Source organism: Passer montanus, unplaced genomic scaffold, assembly GCF_014805655.1.
Source record: "Passer montanus isolate IOZ18808 unplaced genomic scaffold, ASM1480565v1 scaffold562, whole genome shotgun sequence".
In the NCBI taxonomy this organism is placed as follows: Eukaryota; Metazoa; Chordata; class Aves; order Passeriformes; family Passeridae; genus Passer; species Passer montanus.
This window is the reverse complement of record NW_024370618.1, coordinates 1-20,678: the sequence shown is the minus strand read 5'-3', so window position 1 is coordinate 20,678 and position 20,678 is coordinate 1. Positions and strand designations below refer to the sequence as shown.

Sequence of the window (20,678 nt, the reverse complement as noted above, 5' to 3'; positions counted from 1 at the left end):
GAAATGGGATGTGAGGCTGGGGAATGGGGTGTGGGGTTCTGGGGGTGTGGGATGGGGTGTGACCTGAGGGACGGAGCCGGCCGTGAGGGGGGAGGGACTGGGAAATGGCGTGTGGGGTTCTGGGGGTGTGGGATGGGGTGTGACCTGAGGGATGGAGCTGGTCATGAGGAGGTGTGAGGGGTGTGGGGTGTGGAGTTGGCAATGGGGTGTGACTTGAGGGACAGAGCCAGCCGTGAGGGGTGAGGGGGTGTGAGGGTGTGTGGGGTTCTGGGGTTGGGGAATGGGGTACGAGGTTGTGGGATTCTGGGGGTGTGGGATGGGGTGTGACCTGAGGGATGGAGTGAGCTGTGAGGGGTGAGGGGGTGTGGGGTTGGAAGTTCAGGGGTTGTGGGATGGAGTGTGGGATTAAAGGATTGTGGTGTTGTGGCATTGTGGGGTCACAGGATGAGGTGTGGGGTTGTGGGGCTGTGGGGTTGGGGGACTCTGGGGGGTGGGATTGGGGGATGAGGTGTGGGGTGTGGGATGGGGTGTGGGATGGGGTGTGGGATGGGGTGTGGGATGGGGTGTGGGATGAGGTGTGGGGGCTGGTGTGGGGTGTGGGATGGGGTGTGGGGTGCGCCGTATGGGATGAGGTGTGGGGTATGGTGTGGGGTGTGGGATGGGGTGTGGGATGGGGTGTGGGATGGGGTGTGGGATGGGGTGTGGGATGGGGTGTGGGATGGGGTGTGGGATGAGGTGTGGGGTATTCACCCCAAAATCCCACCACAAAACCGCACCCAAAATCTCACCCCAAAACCCTATCACAAAATCCCACCCAAAACCCAACCACAAAATCCCACCACAAAACCTCAGCACAAAATCCCACCCCAAAACTCTACCACAAAATCCCACCACAAAACCCTACAGAACACCCCCTGCCAAAACCTTTGAGTGGGTTCAAGGGCTCGCCCGTTCACACATTTCCCAGTTTTCCCCCATTCCCCCATTCCCAGTTCCCCCATTCCCATTCCCATTTCCCCAGCCCCACCATTCCCAGTTCCCCATTCCCAGTTCCCCAGTCCCATTCCCAGTTCCCCCAGTCCCGGTTCCCCAGTTCCCCAGTCGCAGTCCCAGCTCCCCAGCTGTGCAAACACTCACATCTGCAGAGCACTGTTACTTGCATTGATAAGGCCAAGGTCTTGGGTTTCCCCCAGGATCAACAAGGCACACTTTTCATGGCCCTGGGGACACGCGGGGACACTCAGGGCAGCAGAACCATTCCCAGAACTGTCCCCCTCCCCCAGGGCACCCTGGCACCCGCTGTCCCCCCAGCCTTCCCCCCTCGGCGTGGACAAAGTGACCACGAGCCCCTGGTGCCACCATGGAATGGACAAAGTGACCACCATGGAATGGACAAAGTGACCACCATGGGTTGGACAAAGTGACCACCATGGGCTGGACAAAGTGACCACCATGGAATGGACAAAGTGACCACCATGGCCTGGACAAAGTGACCACGCGCCCCTGGTGCCACCATGGAATGGACAAAGTGACCACAAGCCCCTGGTTGCCACCATGGGTTGGACAAAGTGACCACCGTGGGTTGGACAAAGTGACCACCATGGAGTGGACAAAGTGACCACCATGGAATGGACAAAGTGACCACCATGGCTTGGACAAAGTGACCACCGTGGGTTGGACAAAGTGACCACCATGGAATGGACAAAGTGACCAGAATGAGTTGGACAAATTGACCACCATGGAATGGACAAAGTGACCACCATGGCCTGGACACAGTGACCACCGTGGGTTGGACAAAGTGACCACCATGGAATGGACAAAGTGACCCTGCCCAGGGGGACACCGAAGGGCCCCAGAGGTGCCACCCTGCCCAGGGGGACACCGAAGGGCCCCAGAGGTGCCGCCCGCGCCGGCCGTGTCCCCACCTTGCTGCAGGCCAGGTGAAGAGCTGTGTTCTTGTTGACATCCAGCACAGTAATATTTGCTTTTGCTTGGAACAGCAGGAACTCTGCAAGGAGGAGGAGGAGGAGGAGAACTGGTGAGGAAGAGGCAAAAAATGTCCCCAGAGCCTGCCAGGAGAGGGGACAGCTGGGTCCCCTCCTCTGGGAGCAGCAGCACCCCGACACCTCAGGTTTGGATTTTATATTTTTCAACTTTTGTGCTGCTTTAAGCTGCAGTTCTGACATTCAAGGTATGGTACCTCAGGTTTAGATTTTGTATTTTTCAACTTTTGTGCTGCTTTAAGCTGCAGTTCTGACATTCATGGTAAGATGCCTTAGGTTTATATTTTATATTTTTCAGATTTTGTGCTGCTTTAAGCTGCAGTTCTGACATTCAAGGTATGGTGCCTCAGGTTTTAGCTGCTGTGAGAATGTAACATGGATGAGAAACAACAAACAGCTGAGTCTGAATGGGAACTATCATAATACAGGTAAGAAATAATAAATATTTGAGTCTGAATGTGAAATATCCTAACACAGACAAACACCTGAGTGTGAACATGAAACATCATCTCAGGAGCCTCAATCCTGACCTCAACAGGGGGAGAAGAAGAATCCTATCCCATCCCATCCCATCCCACCCCACCCCATCCCATCCCATCCCACCCCCAAAAAAACCCCAAAAAAATCCCAAAAAACCCCAAACGAAGAGAAGAGCAGCCCCTGACCACTGTAGGAGGCCCAGTGCATGGGCGAGTAGCCGCTGTAGTCCATGAGGGACCCAAAAAACACTGCAAAAAACCCCCCTAAAATCCAGAAAGACCCCCAAAAAACCCCCAAAAAACCATAAAAACCCCAAAACCCCAAGAGAAGAGGAGAGCAGCCCCTGACCACTGTAGGAGGCCCAGTGCATGGGCGAGTAGCCGCTGTAGTCCACGCCGGCGTCCAGCGGGTCGGTGGCCAGCGCGGCGCGCAGCAGCGCCCGCAGCGCCTCCAGGTGCCCGCAGGCCGAGGCGAAGTGGATCGGGGTGCGCCCCTTGAAGTCCCGGCACAGGACAAAGGCATCGTGGTCCAGCAGGGCAGCCAGGCAGTCCTCGCAGCCCGTCACCGCCTGGGGAGAGGCTTGAGGGTTAGTGGGGTGCCTGAGGATTCAGCTTTTTATAGGTTTTAATATATTAAAAAATTATATATGTGTGTGTGTGTATATTTGTTGTATTTTTCAGATTCAGTGCTGGCTTAGTGGGATACTTCAGGCTTTAGTTTATTGTATTTTCCTATGTCTACATCTCTGTATATCTCTCTATCAATCTATCTATCTCTCTATCTATCTATCTATCTATCTATCTCTCTATCTCTCTATCTCTCTATCTATCTAATCAATATCTCCATATCTCTACAGATCCATCGTGGTCCAGCAGGGCAGCCAGGCAGTCCTCGCAGCCCGTCACCGCCTGGGGAGAGGCTTGTGGGTTAGTGGGGTGCCTCAGGATTCAGCTTTTTATAGGTTTTAATAGATAAAAAAATTATATTTCTATATATATGTATATATGTTTGTATGTGTGTATATATATATATTAAAATATATTGGCCCAGCAGGGCAGCCAGGCAGTCCTCGCAGCCCGGCACCGCCTGGGGGCACAGAACCTTTTGGGTTAGTGGTGGGCCTCAGCTTTCAGGTCTTTATATTTTTAATATACTAAAAAAACTATATTTTTTATGTATATATGTATATATGAGTGTAAATATATATATATGTGCATATATATATATATGGAAAATCCCCCCTAAATCATCGAGTCCAAGCTGGGAGTGACCCCAAGCTCTGAGTGTCACATCCTGCACACCTCAGGGATGGGGACCCCAAACTTCCCTGGGCACTTCCAAAGCCTGACCACCTTTTATTCCTCCTGATGTCCCCCTGAGCCTCTCCTGGAGGAGTTTGGGGCTGTTCCTTCTCCTCCTGCTGTTCCTGGGAGCAGATCCTGACCCTGCTCTCCCCTCAGGGAGTGAAATTCCCCTCTGAGCCTCCTTTTCTCCAGGCAGCTCCAAAGCCTGACCACTTTTCCATGAGGAAATTCCTCCTCATGTCCAGCCTGAGCCTCTCCTGGAGGAACCCAAATTCCTCCCCATCCCTTCCTGAGCTGAGCCAAGGGAACTCAAAAAGGAATGGGATTGAAGAGGAGGGCAGCCCCTCACCACTACAGGAGGCCCAGTGCATGGGCGAGCAGCCGCTGTAGTCCACCACAAAATCCCCAAAAAACCTAGAAAAAACCCCCAAAAAATCCAGAAAAAACCCCCCCAAATATTTTTCTGATTCTGTGCTGGCTTAGTTGGGTGCCTCAGGTTTTAGGTTTTTATAATTCTTCATATATATATATATAATTTATATGTATATGTATTTATATTTGTTATATTTTTCAGATTCTGTGCTGGCTTAGTTGGGTGCCTCAGGTTTTAGGTTTTTATAATTCTTCATATATATATATATAATTTATATGTATATGTATTTATATTTGTTATATTTTTCAGATTCTGTGCTGGCTTAGTTGGGTGCCTCAGGTTTTAGGTTTTTATAATTCTTCATATATATATATATAATTTATATGTATATGTATTTATATTTGTTATATTTTTCAGATTCTGTGCTGGCTTAGTGGGATGCCTCAGGCTTTAGTTTTTTATATTTTTTATGCCTATATCTATATATCTATATCTCTATATCACAAATATCTATATATATCTATATATCTACAGATCTATATCTACAGATCTATTTCTCTATATCTACATATATCTCTATGTATCTATCAATAGCCATCAATATCTATAGATCTATTTACCTATATCTAATCTATATATCTATCTATCCCTATGTATCTACAGACCTATATCCATACACATCCCTCTCTATCTGTAGATCTATTAATCTATAGATCCATTAATCTATACCTAATATCTCTATCTAATAGAATTAGAACATCGATATTACATCGCTCTTCCCATAAGAGCAAAAACAGAATAAAACTCCTAAAACAACACAAACCTCCCCAGAGACCCCAGACTCCAGAGACCCCAAATCCCCACTGACCCAGACCCAAGTGACCCCAGACCCCGGAGATCCCAGACCCCACTGACCCAGGACCCCAGACCCCACTGACCCCAGTGACCCCAGACCCCGGAGATCCCAGACCCCACTGACCCAGGACCCCAGACCCCACTGACCCCAGTGACCCCAGACCCCACTGACCCCAATGGAGACCACCAGGAAACTGGGGGGAAGGGATGGAGACCACCAGGAAACTGGGGGGAAAGGGATGGAGAATTCATGGAGACCACCAAGAAACTGGAGGGGATGGGGAACTCATGGAGACCACCAAGAAACTGGAGGGGTTGGGATGGAGAATTCATGGAACCACCAAGGAATTGGAGGAGTTGGGATGGAGAATTCATGGAGACCACCAAAAAACTGGGGGGAAAGGGATGGAGAATTCATGGAGACCACCAAGAGCCTGGAGGGGATGGGATGGAGAATTCATGGAAACCACGGTGGTGAAGGACACAGGAATGGTGGTGAGGGACAATTGGGAATGGTGGTGAGGGACAATCAGGAATGGTGGAGAGGGACAATCAGGAATGGTGCTGAAGGACACTTAGGATGGTGGTGGCACCTCTGGATAAGATATTTAAGCACGAAAGAAGGGAAGGTTCTTGTGCAGAGGACATGGGATATGGAGACCACCAAGAAACTGGAGGGGAAAGGGATGGAGAATTCATGGAAACCACGGTGGTGAAGGACACAGGAATGGTGGAGAGGGACAATTGGGAATGGTGGAGAGGGACAATCAGGAATGGTGCTGAAGGACACTTAGGATGGTGGTGGCACCTCTGGATACGATATTTAAGCAGGAAAGAACGGAAAGTTCTTGTGCAGAGGACATGGGAGGGACTGAGCACAGCTCCCACTCCCCAGGAAGGAGCAGAAGAGCTGGGAAGGGTCAGGAGAAGCTCGTTGGGAACCATTTTCCCTCCCATGAGCCCCCGTGATTTTATCACTAATAAACCCAATTAACGAATATCCCAAATTCCAGCTGCGCTGCAGCTGCCGAGGGATCTCTCCGGGTCCTCATCCCAAGCTGGGACCTTCCAGCGGGTGCCCCCGGCTGGCCCGTGGTGAAGGACACAGGAATGGTGGAGAGGGACAATTGGGAATGGTGGAGAGGGACAATCAGGAATGGTGCTGAAGGACACTTAGGATGGTGGTGGCACCTCTGGATACGATATTTAAGCAGGAAAGAACGGAAAGTTCTTGTGCAGAGGACATGGGAGGGACTGAGCACAGCTCCCACTCCCCAGGAAGGAGCTGGGAAGGGTCAGGAGAAGCTCCTTTGGAACCATCTTCCCTCCCATGATCCCCTGTGATTTTATCACTAATAAACCCAATTAACAAATATCCCAAATTCCAGCTGCGCTGCAGCTGCCGAGGGATCTCTCCGGGTCCTCATCCCAAGCTGGGACCTTCCAGCAGGTGCCCCCGGCTGGCCCGGTGGCTCTGGTGGCCGCGGGTGGCACTCACTGGCCGTGGATGTCCATGACGTCGGTGATGTCCGCCCGCTCGCCGCTGTCGATCAGGAGGTGCAGGGAATCCGTGTTCCCGTTGGCAGCTGGGCACGGGAACCGGGAAAGGAGGGGAAAGGGACGGGGAATGGAGGGGGAAAGGGAGGGGGAAAAGGGAGGAGGAAAAGGGAGGAGGAAAAGGGAGGAGGAAAAGGGACAGGGAAATGGGAGGAGGAAAAGGGAGGAGGAAAAGGGAGAGGAATGAGGGACGAGGTAAAGGGAGGAGGAAAATGGGAGGAGGAAATGAGGGATGAGGAGAAGGGAGGAGGAAAATGGGACAGGGAAATGGAGGAGGAAAAGGGAGAAGGAAAAGGGAGGAGGAAAATGGGACAGGGAAATGGGACAGGGAAAAGGGACGGGGAAAAGGGAGAAGGAAAATGGGAGGAGGAAAGAGGAGGAGGACAAAAGGGAGAAGGAAAAGACGGAGGAGGAAAAGGGATGAGGAAAAGGGAGGAGGAAAAGGGACAGGGAAATGGGAGGAGGAGGAAAAGGGAGGAGATGGAAAAGGGAGGAGGAAATGAGGGGGGAGGAAAATGGGAGGAGGAAAATGGGAGGAGGAAAAAGGGAGAAGGAAAAGACGGAGGAGGAAAAGGGAGGAGGAAAAGGGAGGAGGAAAATGGGAGGAGGAAAAAAGAGATGAGGAAAAGAGATGAGATAAAGAGAAACAAGGTAAAGAGGGATGAGGAAAACAGGAAGGAGGAAAAGAGGGATGAGGATGGGGGGGAGAAGGAAAAGAGGCATGAGAAAGACGGATGAGGCAGAGGAACAAGACAAAAAGAGGCAACAAAACCCCAAAATCCCCCAACCCTCCAGGAAGACACTCATCCCCTGGGGTTTGGGGGTTCTACCAAGCCTTGTCCCCATCCCTTCCAGGACCCAGAACACCTCAGGAACCCTTCCAGGACCCTTCCCAAGACACTTTGGGAACCCTCCCAGGACCTTCAGGAGCCCAGAACACCACCAGAACCCTCCCAAGACATTCCAGAACCTTCCCAGGACCTTCAAGGAGCCCCAGAACCCCTCAGGAACCCTCCCAGGACACCCCCAGAACCCTCCCAGGACTCAGAACACCCCAAGAACTCTCCCAGGACATTCCAGAACCTTCCACAACCCTCCCAAGTCACTCTGAGAACCCTCCCAGGACCTTCAGAAGCCCAGAACCGCTCAGGAACCCTTCCAGCACTTTCCCAAGACACTTTGGGAACCCTCCCAGGACCTTCAGGAGCCCAGAACACCACCAGAACCCTGCAAGGACCTTCCCAGAACCCTCCCAGGACATTCCAGAACCCTCCCAAGACCCAGAACATCCCCAGAACCCTCCCAGAACATCCCAGAACCCTTCCAGAACCCCTCAGGAACCCTCCCAGAACATTCCAGAACCCCTCAGGAACCCCGCCAGGTGCCACCTGCAGCGTGGAGAGGCGTCCACTTCCTCTTCCTCTCCTTGACCAGGGCGGAGGCGCCGATCCCCCAACCCTCCAGGAAGACACTCATCCCCTGGGGTTTGGGGGTTCTACCAAGCCTTGTCCCCATCCCTTCCAGGACCCAGAACACCTCAGGAACCCTTCCAGGACCCTTCCTAAGACACTTTGGGAACCCTCCCAGGACCTTCAGGAGCCCAGAACACCACCAGAACCCTGCAAGGACCTTCCCAGAACCCTCCCAGGACATTCCAGAACCCTCCCAAGACCCAGAACATCCCCAGAACATCCCAGAACCCCTCAGGAACCCTCCCAGAACCCAAAACACCCCCAGAACCCTCCCAGAACATTCCAGAACCCTCCCAGAACCCCTCAGGAACCCTCCCAGAACCCAAAACACCCCCAGAACCCTCCCAGAACATTCCAGAACTCCTCAGGAACCCTCCCAGGATGCCAAACACCCCAAGAACTCTCCCAGAACATTCCAGAACCCTTCCAGAACCCCTCAGGAACCCTCCCAGAACATTCCAGAACCCCTCAGGAACCCCGCCAGGTGCCACCTGCAGCGTGGAGAGGCGTCCACTTCCTCTTCCTCTCCTTGACCAGGGCGGAGGCGCCGTGGCTGGTGAGCACCTGCACGCACTCGCTGGCGCCGCGCTCCGTGGCCAGGTAGAGCGCGGTGCGGCCCTTGTGGTCCCGCACGTCCAGGTTCACCAGCGTCTCAGCCAGAGCCTTCAGGGCTTCACAGTGACCATTGTAGGCCTGGGGACGGGGCACACGCACGTGGAAGTGTCCCTCAGGTACCCAAAATGTCCTTCAGGAACTTAAAGTGTCCCTTGGGCACCCAAAGTGTCCCTCAGGTACCCAAAGTGTCCTTCAGGAACTCAAAGTGTCCCTTGGGAACTCAAAGTGTCCCTCAGGTACCCAAAGTGTCCCTCAGGAACTCAAAGTGTCCCTCAGGAACTCAAAGTGTTTCTCAGGAACTCAAAGTGTCCCTCAGGTACCCAAAATGTCCTTCAGGAACTCAAAATGTCCTTCAGGAACTCAAAGTGTCCCTCAGGAACTCAAAGTGTCCCTCAGGTACCCAAAATGTCCTTCAGGAACTCAAAGTGTCCCTCAGGAACTCAAAGTGTCCTTCAGGAACTCAAAGTGTCCCTCAGGAACTCAAAGTGTCCCTCAGGAACTCAAAGTGTTTCTCAGGAACTCAAAGTGTCCCTCAGGTACCCAAAATGTCCTTCAGGAACTCAAAATGTCCTTCAGGAACTCAAAGTGTCCCTCAGGAACTCAAAGTGTCCCTCAGGTACCCAAAATGTCCTTCAGCTAACCAAAACTGTCCCTTGGGTACCCAAAGTGTTTCTCAGGTACTCAAAGTGTCCCTCAGGAACTCAAAGTGTCCTTCAGGTACCCAAGATGTCCTTCAGGAACTCAAAATGTCCCTCAGGAACTCAAAGTGTCCTTCAGGTACCCAAAATGTCCCTCAGGTACTCAAAGTGTCCCTCAGGTGCCCAGAGTGTCCCTCAGGCATCCAAAATGTCCCTCAGGAACTCAAAGCGTCCCTCAGGTGCCCAAAGTGCCACCCAGGTACCCAAAGTGTCCCTCAGGTAACCAGAAATGTCCTCCAGGAAACCAAAGTGTGCTCCAGACAACCAAAGTGTCCCTCCCAAAAATATCTCCCCCAGAACCCTTCAGTGTCCCTCAGGAACCCAAAATGTCCCTCAGGAACTCAAAGTGTCCCTCAGGTACCCAACGTGTCCTTCAGCTAACCAAAACTGTCCCTTGGGTACCCAAAGTGTCCCTCAGGTACCCAAAGTGTCCTTCAGGAACTCAAAGTGTCCCTCAGGAACTCAAAGTGTTTCTCAGGTACCCAAAGTGTCCCTCACGTGCCCAAAGTGTCCCTCAGGTGCCCAAAGTGCCACCCAGGTACCCAAAGTGTCCCTCAGGTAACCAGAAATGTCCTCCAGGAAACCAAAGTGTGCTCCAGACAACCAAAGTGTCCCTCCCAAAAATATCTCCCCCAGAACCCTTCCAGGACCTGCAGGAGCCCAGAACCCCCCTGAGAAGCCTTCCAGGACCTTCCCAGGACATTTTGGGAACCCTTCCAGGACCTGCAGGAGCCCAGAACCCCTCAGGAACCCCTCAGGAACCCTTCCAGGACCTGCAGGAGCCCAGAACCCCTCAGGAACCCTTCAGGAACCCTCCAGAACCCTTCCAGGACCCGCAGGCACTCACAGCTAAGTGCAAAGGGCTGACTGGAACGGTGCTTTCCACATCCTCCAGGCAGTTAAAGGACATTTCCAGGAGCTGCAGGGACAAAACCCCAAATGCAAACTGACCCCAGAGCTCCCCACAGCCACCCCGAGAGGCAGAAGGGGCAAAAATCCCAAAATTCCAACCCCAAAACACCCAAAACCCCAAAACTCTGACCCCAAAACACCCAGAAGTCCAAAAACTCCAACCCCAAAACACCAAAAACTCCGACCACAAAACACCCAAAACCCCAAAAACTCTGATCCCAAAAACCTTAAAAACTCCAAAAATCCCGACCCCAAAACAAATCCCAGTTACAATTTTCCCTCTTTCCTGGGGGATTTTTTCCCTCTTTCCCAGGGAGATTTTCCCCATTTCCTGGGAGTGTTTTCCTCCATTTCTGGGGCTGATTTCCCCCCTTTCCTGGGGCTGATTTCCCCCATTTCTGGGGCTGATTTCCTCCATTTCTGGGGCTGATTTCCCCCATTTCTGGGGCTGATTTCCCCCATTTCCTGAGGCTGATTTCCCCCATTTCTGGAGCTGTTTTCCCCCATTCCTGGGGCTGATTTCCCCCATTCCCTGGAGCTGATTTCCCCCATTTCCTGGCTGATTTTCCCATTTCCCTAGGGGTGTTTTCCCCCATTTCCTGGAGCTGATTTCCCCCCTTCCCTGGTGCTGATTTCCCCCATTTCCTGGCTATGATTTTCCCTATTTCCTAGTGGATTTTCCCCATTTCCTGGGGGTGATTTCCTCCATTTCCTGGCAGTGTTTTCCCCCTTCCCTAGGGGTCTTTTCCCCTATTTCTGGGGTTGATTTCCCCCTTTTCTGGGGGTGTTTTCCCCCATTTCTGGGGCTGATTTCCCCCATTTCCTGGGGCTGATTTCCCCCATTTCTGGGGCTGATTTCCCCCATTTCCTGAGGCTGATTTCCCCCATTTCTGGAGCTGTTTTCCCCCATTCCTGGGGCTGATTTCCCCCATTCCCTGGAGCTGATTTCCCCCATTTCCTGGCTGATTTTCCCATTTCCCTAGGGGTGTTTTCCCCCATTTCCTGGAGCTGATTTCCCCCCTTCCCTGGTGCTGATTTCCCCCATTTCCTGGCAGTGATTTTCCCTATTTCCTAGTGGATTTTCCCCATTTCCTGGGGGTGATTTCCTCCATTTCCTGGCAGTGTTTTCCCCCTTCCCTAGGGGTCTTTTCCCCTATTTCTGGGGTTGATTTCCCCCTTTTCTGGGGGTGTTTTCCCCCATTTCTGGGGCTGATTTCCCCCATTTCCTGGGGCTGATTTCCCCCATTTCTGGGGCTGATTTCCCCCCTTCCCTGGTGCTGATTTCCCCCATTTCTGGGGCTGATTTCCCCCATTTCCTGGGGCTGATTTCCCCCATTTCTGGGGCTGATTTCCCCCATTTCCTGGGGCTGATTTCCCCCATTTCTGGGGGTGTTTTCCCCCTTTCCTGGTGCTGATTTCCCCCTTCCCTGGTGCTGATTTCCCCCATTTCCTGGCTATGATTTTCCCTATTTCCTAGTGGATTTTCCCCATTTCCTGGGGGTGATTTCCCCCATTTCCTGGCAGTGTTTTCCCCCTTCCCTGGGAGTGTTTTCCCCCATTTCTGGAGCTGATTTCCCCCATTTCCTGGAGCTGATTTCCCCCATTTCTGGGGGTGTTTTCCCCATTTTCTGGGGGTCTTTTCCCCCTTCCCTAGGGGTGTTTTCCCCCATTTCTGGGGGTGTTTTCCCCTCTCGTGAGCCCTCACCAGCTCGAGGTTCTGCCGGTTGCCGTAGGCGGCCGCGTAGTGGACGGCGGTGTAGCCCTGCTTGTCCCGCAGGGAGGGGTCAGCACCGTTGTCCAGCAGGAATTCCAGACAGCTGCAATGGGAAAAAAGGACAAAAAAGAAAAGAAAAAGGTGAAAAAGCTGCAGGGAAAAGCCCCAAATCCCACAGCGGGGGCTGGGAGTGAGGGGGGTGGGTTTGGTTTGGGGTAGGAGCAGGGGGTTCCTCTCCCTGAGGCTCTGCAGGGAGGAGTTCCCAGCAGATTTCCAGTAAAATCCCAGTAAAATCCCCACTAAATTCCCAGTAAATTCCCAGTAAAATTGCTATCAAATTCCCAGCAATATTCCCAGTACATTTTAGCAGGTTCCCAGCAGATTCCCAGTAAATTCCCAGCAAAATCCCAGTAAAATCCCAGTAAAATCCCCACTAAATTCCCAGTAAATTCCCAGTAAAATCCCCACTAAATTCCCAGTAAAATCCCCATTAAATTCCCACTAAATTCCCAGTTAATTCCCAGTAAAATTGCTATCAAATTCCCACCAATATTCCCAGTAAATTTTAGCAGATGCGCAGTACATTCTCAGCCAAATTCCAGTAAAATCCCAGTAAAATTGCTATCAAATTCCCACCAATATTCCCAGTAAATTTTAGCAGATGCGCAGTACATTCTCAGCCAAATTCCAGTAAAATCCCAGTAAAATTGCTATCAAATTCCCACCAATATTCCCAGTAAATTTTAGCAGATGCGCAGTACATTCTCAGCCAAATTCCAGTAAAATCCCAGTAAAATTGCTATCAAATTCCCACCAATATTCCCAGTAAATTTTAGCAGATGCGCAGTACATTCTCAGCCAAATTCCAGTAAAATCCCAGTAAAATTGCTATCAAATTCCCAGCAATATTCCCAGTAAATTTTAGCAGATTCCCAGTAAATTCTCAGCAAAATTCCAGTAAAATCCCAGTAAAATCCCCAGTAAAATCCCAGTAAAATTCCCATTAAATTCCCAGTAAAATCCCAGTAAATTCCCAATAAAATCCCCAGTAAATTCTCAGCAAAATTCCAGTAAAATCCCAGCAAACTCCCAGTACAGTCCCATCAAATTCCCCAGTAAATTCCCAGAAAATTCCCATCAAATTCCCACTACATTCCCAGTAATATTCCCAGGAAATTCCCACTAAATTCCAGTAAATTCCCAGTTAATTCCCAGTCCGTTCCCAGTTAAATCCTAGTTAGTTCCCAGTCTATTCCCAGTCCATTTCCAGTTAATTCCCAGCCCATCCCAGTTAAATCCCAGTCCATTCTCTGTTAAATCCCAGTCCCTCCCAGTCTGTTCCCAGCCCATCCCAGTCCATCCCAGTTAATCCCAGTCCCCCCCAATCCCCCCCAGTCCCATCCCAGTCCCTCCCACTCCCATCCCAGTCCATCCCAGTCCCCCACAAATCCCTCCCAGTATAATCCAGTACAAACCAGTGCCCCCCAGTCCCTCCCAGTCCATCCCAGTCCATCCCAGTTTGTTCCCAGTCCCTCCCAGTCCAAACCAGTCCCTCCCAGTTTGTTCCCAGTTCCCTCCCAGTTCATTCCGGTCCCCCCCAGTCCCTCCCAGTATAACCCAGTACAAACCAGTTCCCTCCCAGTCCCTCCCAGTCCCCCCCAGTCCCTCCCAGTCCCTCCCAGTATAAACCAGTACAACCAGTACGCGCCAGTGCGCACCTGGTACTTGTGCACCTCGATCAGCTGCACCTGCGAGCCCGTGCGCAGATCTGCACAATTGGGGAGAGTTTGGGCGATTTTGGGAAATTTGGGATTTTGGGGGAATTTGGGATTTTGGGGAAAATTTTGGGGTGAATTTGGGGGATTTTGGGAAAATTTTGGGGTGAATTTGGGGGATTTTGGGAAAATTTTGGAGTGAATTTGGGGGATTTTGGGAAAATTTTGGGGTGAATTTGGGGGATTTTGGGAAAATTTTGGAGTGAATTTGGGGGATTTTGGGAAAATTTTGGGGTGAATTTGGGGGATTTTGGGAAAATTTTGGGGTGAATTTGGGGGATTTTGGGAAAATTTTGGGGTGAATTTGGGGGATTTTGGGAAAATTTTGGGGTGAATTTGGGGGATTTTGGGAAAATTTTGGGGTGAATTTGGGGGATTTTGGGAAAATTTTGGGGTGAATTTGGGGGATTTTGGGAAAATTTTGGGGTGAATTTGGGGGATTTTGGGAAAATTTTGGGGTGAATTTGGGGGATTTTGGGAAAATTTTGGGGTGAATTTGGGGGATTTTGGGAAAATTTTGGGGTGAATTTGGGGGATTTTGGGAAAATTTTGGGGTGAATTTGGGGGATTTTGGGAAAATTTTGGGGTGAATTTGGGGGATTTTGGGAAAATTTTGGGGTGAATTTGGGGGATTTTGGGAAAATTTTGGGGTGAATTTGGGGGATTTTGGGAAAATTTTGGGGTGAATTTGGGGGATTTTGGGAAAATTTTGGGGTGAATTTGGGGGATTTTGGGAAAATTTTGGGGTGAATTTGGGGGATTTTGGGAAAATTTTGGGGTGAATTTGGGGGATTTTGGGAAAATTTTGGGGTGAATTTGGGGGATTTTGGGAAAATTTTGGGGTGAATTTGGGGGATTTTGGGAAAATTTTGGGGTGAATTTGGGGGATTTTGGGAAAATTTTGGGGTGAATTTGGGGGATTTTGGGAAAATTTTGGGGTGAATTTGGGGGATTTTGGGAAAATTTTGGGGTGAATTTGGGGGATTTTGGGAAAATTTTGGGGTGAATTTGGGGGATTTTGGGGACAGGGATGGGACAGGGACAGGGACAGGGACAGGGACAGGGACAGGGACAGGGACAGGGACAGGGTCAGGGGCACGCCCGGAGCCGCGGGGCCTGCAAGGACCTGCCGGAGCTCAGAACATCCTGAGAACCCTTCCGGGACCTGCAGGAGCTGAGAACATTCTGGAAACCCTTCCAGGACCCTCCCAGGACACTTTTAGGACCCTTCCAGGACCTGCCGGGGTTTGGAGCCCCCATCCCGGGGCTGTCCCAGGCACTGGTGTCCCTCAGGAACCCAGAAATGTCCCCAACCCCAGTCTGGGATTTGGGGACACCAGGAGGGGACATCCCAGGTGGCCCCGGCTGGCCCAGGGGACACTGGGATGTCCCCACCCAGGTGTCCCTGATCTCGGATTTGGGGACACCAGACTGTCCCCACCCAGGTGGCCCCAGGTGTCCCCAGCTCTGGGATTTGGGGACACTGGGATGTCCCAGTCCAGGTGGCCCAGGGGACACTGGGATGTCCCCACCCTGGTGGCCCTGGGGACAGGGGGATGTCCCCACCCCGGTGGCCCTGGGGACAGGGGGATGTCCCCACCCAGGTGTCCCTCACCTCCCGAACTTGTCCCTCCTCCGCAGGTCGGCGCCGCTGCTCAGCAGCAGGTTCAGACATTCAACGTTCCTGCAGGGACAGGGACACAGCGATGGCACCAGGCCACCCAGAGTGCCACCACGGCACCCAGGGTGTCCCCAGGCTACCCAGAATGTCCCCACAACACCCAGAGTGTCCCCATGTCATCCAGAATGTCACCAGGCCACCCAGAGTGCCCCCATGGCACCCAGGGTGTCACCAGGCCACCCAAAGTGCGCTTCAGTCACTCAGGAATGTCCCCATGTCCCCAGGTGTCCCCATGTCCCCATGTCCCCGTGTCCCCACCCTCCGGAAGCAGCAGCGTGCAGACAGGTCCTGCCCAGGTTGTCGGGGCTGTCCCCAGGTGTGTCCCCATGTCCCCAGGTGTGTCCCCATATCCCCAGGTGTGTCCCCATGTCCCCAGGTGTGTCCCCATGTCCCCGTGTCCCCACCCTCCGGAAGCAGCAGCGTGCAGACAGGTCCTGCCCAGGTTGTCGGGGCTGTCCCCGTGTCCCCAGGCTGTCCCTGGGCTGTCCCTAGGTGTGTCCCCAGGTGTCCCCAGGTGTCTCCAGTCCCCCCCAGTCCCCCCCAGTCCCAGCACTCACAAGAACGCCTCCTTCAGCCTCGACTCCTTCAGGGGCTCCTCCTCGCTGGGTCCTGAGTGAGCCTCGGCCCTGGCAGGGCACGGGGACAGTGACCACGGTGCCACCCCTGTGCCATCTGTGCCACCCCTGTGCCACCCTGGGTCGGTGACAGTGACCACGGGGACACACAGTGCCACCCCTGTGCCACCAGTGCCACCTGGGGCTGGTGCCAGTGCCCCCAGGGGCGGGTGCCAGTGCCCCGAGTGCCATGTCAGGCTGGTGACAATGCCCACAGTGTCCCCAGGTGCCCTCACAGTGCCACCTCAGGCTGGTGACAGTGCCCATAGTGTCCCTGGGTGCCTCCACAGTGCCATGTCGGGTTGGTGACAGTGCCCTCCCAGTCCCCCAGGTGCCACATCAGGCTGGTGCTAGTGCCCCCAGGTGCCCCCAGGGCCCGGTGCCCATGCCCGTGCCCAGTGCCTGGTGCCAGTGCCTGGTGCCAGTGCCCCCAGTGCCCTGTTCCGGTGCCCAGTGCCCATGCCCATGCCCGGTGCGCCCAGTGCCCCGTGCCCGGTGCCCGTGCCCAGTGCCCAGTGCAAGGTGCCCGTGCCCGGTGCTCTGTGCCGGTGCCCATGCCCTGTGCCCACGGTGCCCGGTGCCCATACCCAGTGCCAGTGCCTGGCGCCCATGCCCGGTGCCCTGTGCCCAGTGCCCGGTACCCCCAGTGCCCGGTGCCCCCAGTGCCCATGCCCAGTGCCCGGTGCCCTGTGCCCATGCCCGGTACCCCCAGTGCCCAATGCCCGTGCCCAGTGCCTGGTGCCCATTGCCCAGTGCCCGGTGCCCCCAGTGCCCGGTGCCCGGTGCCCACGCCCATGCCCATTGCCCCGTGCCCGTGCCCATGCCCGGTGCCCATTGCCCCGTGCCCACGCCCATGCCCATTGCCCGGTGCCCGGTGCCGGCGCGGCTCACCGGCGGTACGTGTCGGAGGCGGCGGCGTAGTGCAGCGCCGTGCAGCCTTTGCCGTCGGCCTCGTTGACGGCGGCGCCGGCCGTCACCAGCGTCACCGTGCACTGGTAGCTGCCGTTGGCCGCCGCGTAGTGCAGGGGGGTCCTGGGGACAGGGACAGGGACAGGGACAGGTATTTTCATTTTGGGATTAAAACCTCCTCAAACTTTTTTCATTTTGGGAACTCAGAACATCCTGAAAACCCTTCCAGGACCCTTTGGGAACCCTTCCAGGAGCTCAGAATATTCTGGAAACCCGTCCAGGATCCTCCCAGAACACCCCCAGAACCCTTCCAGGACCCAGAAAGAGCCCAGAACATTCTGGAAACCCTTCCAGGACCCTTTGGAAACCCTTCTAGGAGCTCAGAACGTTCTGGAAACCTTTCCGGAACACCCCTAGAACCCTTCCAGGACCCAGCTGGAGCCCAGAAACCCACCCAGGACACCCCCCAGAACACTCCAGGACACTTTGAGAACCCTTCCAGGACCCAGCTGGAGCCCAGAACACCCCAGAAACCCTTCCAGAACCCTCCCAGAACACTTTGAGAACCCTTCCAGGACCCAGAACATTCTGGAATCCCTCCCAGAACACCCTTAGAACCCTTCTAGGACCCAGAAAAAGCTCAGAACATTCTGGAATCCCTTCCAGGACCCTCCCAGGACCCCCCCAGAACACTCCAGGACACTTTGAGAACCCTTCCAGGACCCAGAACATTCTGGAATCCCTCCCAGAACACCCCTAGAACCCTCCCAGGACCCTCCCAGGACCCCCCGAAGGTTCTGGAAGGGCAGCGGGCTCACCTGGCAGTGTCAGCACCATTGGTCATTAACGTGCTAATGAGCAGCTCGTGGCCGTATCTCGCAGCGACGTGCAGGGGGGTGTTGCCGTACTTGTCAGCGCAGTCGATCTCGCTGCCTGCGGGGAGAGCGCGGCTCGGCTCCGGAACGTTCCGGGAGCAAATCCCCGGGACTCCAAACCCGGAGCCAAAATCCTGGGATTCCCATCCCGGAGACAAAAACCCCGGAATTCCCATCCCGGAGCCAAAATCCTGGGATTCCCAAACCCGGGGATGGATCCGGGCTCCAAAATTCTCAAATTTCCATCCCGGAGAAGGTTCCAGGATCTAAAACCCCGCAATTCCCACCCCAGAGCCAAAATCCCACAATTCCCACCCCAGAGGCAAAATCCTGGGATTCCCAAACCCTGGAGCCAAAATCCTGGGATTCCCAAACTCGGAGCCAAAAACCCCGGAATTCCAAACCCAGAGACAAAATCCTGGGATTCCCATCCCAGAGCCAAAATCCTGGGATTTCCAAACCCAGGGATGGATCTGGGCTCTGAAATCCTGGAATTCCCACCCCAGAACCAAAATTCTTGAATTTTCAAACCCAGGGATGGATCCGGGCTCTGAAATCCTGGAATTTCCACCTCAGAGCCAAAATAATCGAATTTCCAAACCCGGGGATGGATCCGGGCTCCAAAATTCTCAAATTTCCATCCCAGAGAAGGTTCCAGGATCTAAAATCCCGCAATTCCCATCCCAGAGACAAAATCCTGGGATTCCCAAACCCGGCGCCAAAATCCTGGGATTCCCAAACCTGGGGATGGATCCGGGCTCCAAAATTCTGGAATTTCCAAACCCAGGGACAGCTCTGGGCTCTGAAATCCCGGAATTTCCAAACCCAGGAATGGATCCGGGCTCTGAAATCCTGGAATTTCCACCTCAGAGCCAAAATAATCGAATTTCCAAACCCGGGGATGGATCCGGGCTCCAAAATTCTCAAATTTCCATCCCAGAGAAGGTTCCAGGATCTAAAATCCTGAAATTCCCACCCCAGAGCCAAAATCTTGGAATTCTGGAGGATGCAACAGGAATTTTGGGAAAAATATTAGAGGATCTGGTGGGAATTTTGGAAGATCTGGCCGGAATTTTGGGATGAATACTGGAGGATCTGATGGGAATTTTTGGGAAAACATTGGAATATTGAAAGATCTGATGGGAATATTGAGAAAAATATTGAAATATTGGAGATTTCTGAGAGGAATATTGGGAAAAATATTGGAATATTTGAGAATCTGACGGGAATATTGGGAAAAATATTGGAATATTGGAGAATCTGATGGGAATATTGGGAAAAACATTGGAATTTTGAAAGATCTGATGGGAATATTGGGAAAAACATTGGAATTTTGAAAGATTTGATGAGAATATTGCAATTTTATGACACGAATATTGGGAAAAATACCACAAGATCCCCCTGGGGAGTTTGGGTGCCGACTTGGGGGGGTCTGAACCCCCTCCCCGAGCCCCCCGGAGGTGCTGGGAGCTGCAGGAGGATTTGGGATGCAGCAGGGATTGGGATGCACCGACCGTTCTGGATGAGGATCTGCGAGCGCGTGAACCGTCCGTGGATCGCCGCCATGTGCAGGGGGCTCTTCCCTTCCTTGCTCTGCGGGGACCCCCAGGGCTCAGCCACAGCCCAAACCCACCAAAAATCCCTAAACCACCCCAAAAACCTGAAATCACCCCCACGAGGGGCTCAGTCACAGCCCAAAACCACCAAAAACTCCTAAACCACCCCAAAAACCTGAAATCACCTCCAGGAGGGGCTCAGTCACAGCCCAAAACCACCAAAAACTCCTAAACCACCCCAAAAACCTGAAATCACCTCCAGGAGGGGCTCAGTCACAGCCCAAAACCACCAAAAACTCCTAAACCACCCCAAAAACCTGAAACCACCCCCACGAGGGGCTCAGCCTCACCCCAAAATCAACCCAAAACCACCTCAAAAACCCAAAACCACCCAAAAAAACCCAAAACCACCCCCACGAGGGGCTCAGCCTCACCCCAAAATCAACCCAAAACCACCTCAAAAACCCAAAACCACCCAAAAAAACCCAAAACCACCCCCACGAGGGGCTCAGCCTCACCCCAAAATCAACCCAAAACCACCTCAAAAACCCAAAACCACCCAAAAAAACCCAAAACCACCCCCACGAGGGGCTCAGCCTCACCCCAAAATCAACCCAAAACCACCTCAAAAACCCAAAACCACCCAAAAAAACCCAAAACCACCCCCACGAGGGGCTCAGCCTCACCCCAAAATCAACCCAAAACCACCTCAAAAACCCAAAACCACCCAAAAAAACCCAAAACCACCCCCACGAGGGGCTCAGCCTCACCCCAAAATCAACCCAAAACCACCTCAAAAACCCAAAACCACCCAAAAAAACCCAAAACCACCCCCACGAGGGGCTCAGCCTCACCCCAAAATCAACCCAAAACCACCTCAAAAACCCAAAACCACCCAAAAAAACCCAAAACCACCCCCACGAGGGGCTCAGCCTCACCCCAAAATCAACCCAAAACCAAGACCCCCTAACCCCAAACCCCAATGTCCCTCACCTGTAACCACACCCCAAGACCCCCTAACCCCAAACCTGAGATGCCCCACCTGTAACTACACCCCAACACCTTCCCTGACCCCAAACCCCAATGTCCCTCACCTGTAACCACACCCCAAGACCCCCTAACCCCAAATCCCAAGGATCCCACACCTGGAACCACACTCCAACCCCAACCCAACCCCAAACCCAAATCCCAATGTCCCTCACCCATAACCACACCCCAACCCCAACCCAACCCCAAATCCCAATGTTCCTCACCCATAACCACCCCCCAACCCCAACCCAACCCC

At 53.1% G+C, this 20,678-nt stretch overlaps 1 protein-coding gene across 1 annotated transcript in view; it reads right to left on the bottom strand.

The window, feature by feature from the left end:
* Nucleotides 1-19,430, bottom strand: part of LOC120510201 (serine/threonine-protein phosphatase 6 regulatory ankyrin repeat subunit C-like) — a gene marked incomplete at its 5' end in the record, with an annotated part of 21,312 nt that extends 1,882 nt beyond the window's left edge. Inside the window, 14 exons of the mRNA XM_039725765.1 lie at nt 1,138-1,220; nt 1,926-2,008; nt 2,669-2,731; nt 2,832-3,051; nt 3,338-3,391; nt 5,188-5,209; nt 6,514-6,601; nt 8,536-8,737; nt 10,205-10,276; nt 11,975-12,086; nt 15,997-16,065; nt 16,945-17,085; nt 17,781-17,895; nt 19,352-19,430. Coding sequence (XP_039581699.1) covers nt 1,138-1,220; nt 1,926-2,008; nt 2,669-2,731; nt 2,832-3,051; nt 3,338-3,391; nt 5,188-5,209; nt 6,514-6,601; nt 8,536-8,737; nt 10,205-10,276; nt 11,975-12,086; nt 15,997-16,065; nt 16,945-17,085; nt 17,781-17,895; nt 19,352-19,430 — 1,403 coding nt within the window. The remainder of the gene's footprint in view (nt 1-1,137; nt 1,221-1,925; nt 2,009-2,668; nt 2,732-2,831; nt 3,052-3,337; nt 3,392-5,187; nt 5,210-6,513; nt 6,602-8,535; nt 8,738-10,204; nt 10,277-11,974; nt 12,087-15,996; nt 16,066-16,944; nt 17,086-17,780; nt 17,896-19,351) is intronic.
* Nucleotides 19,431-20,678: the final 1,248 nt, after the last annotated feature.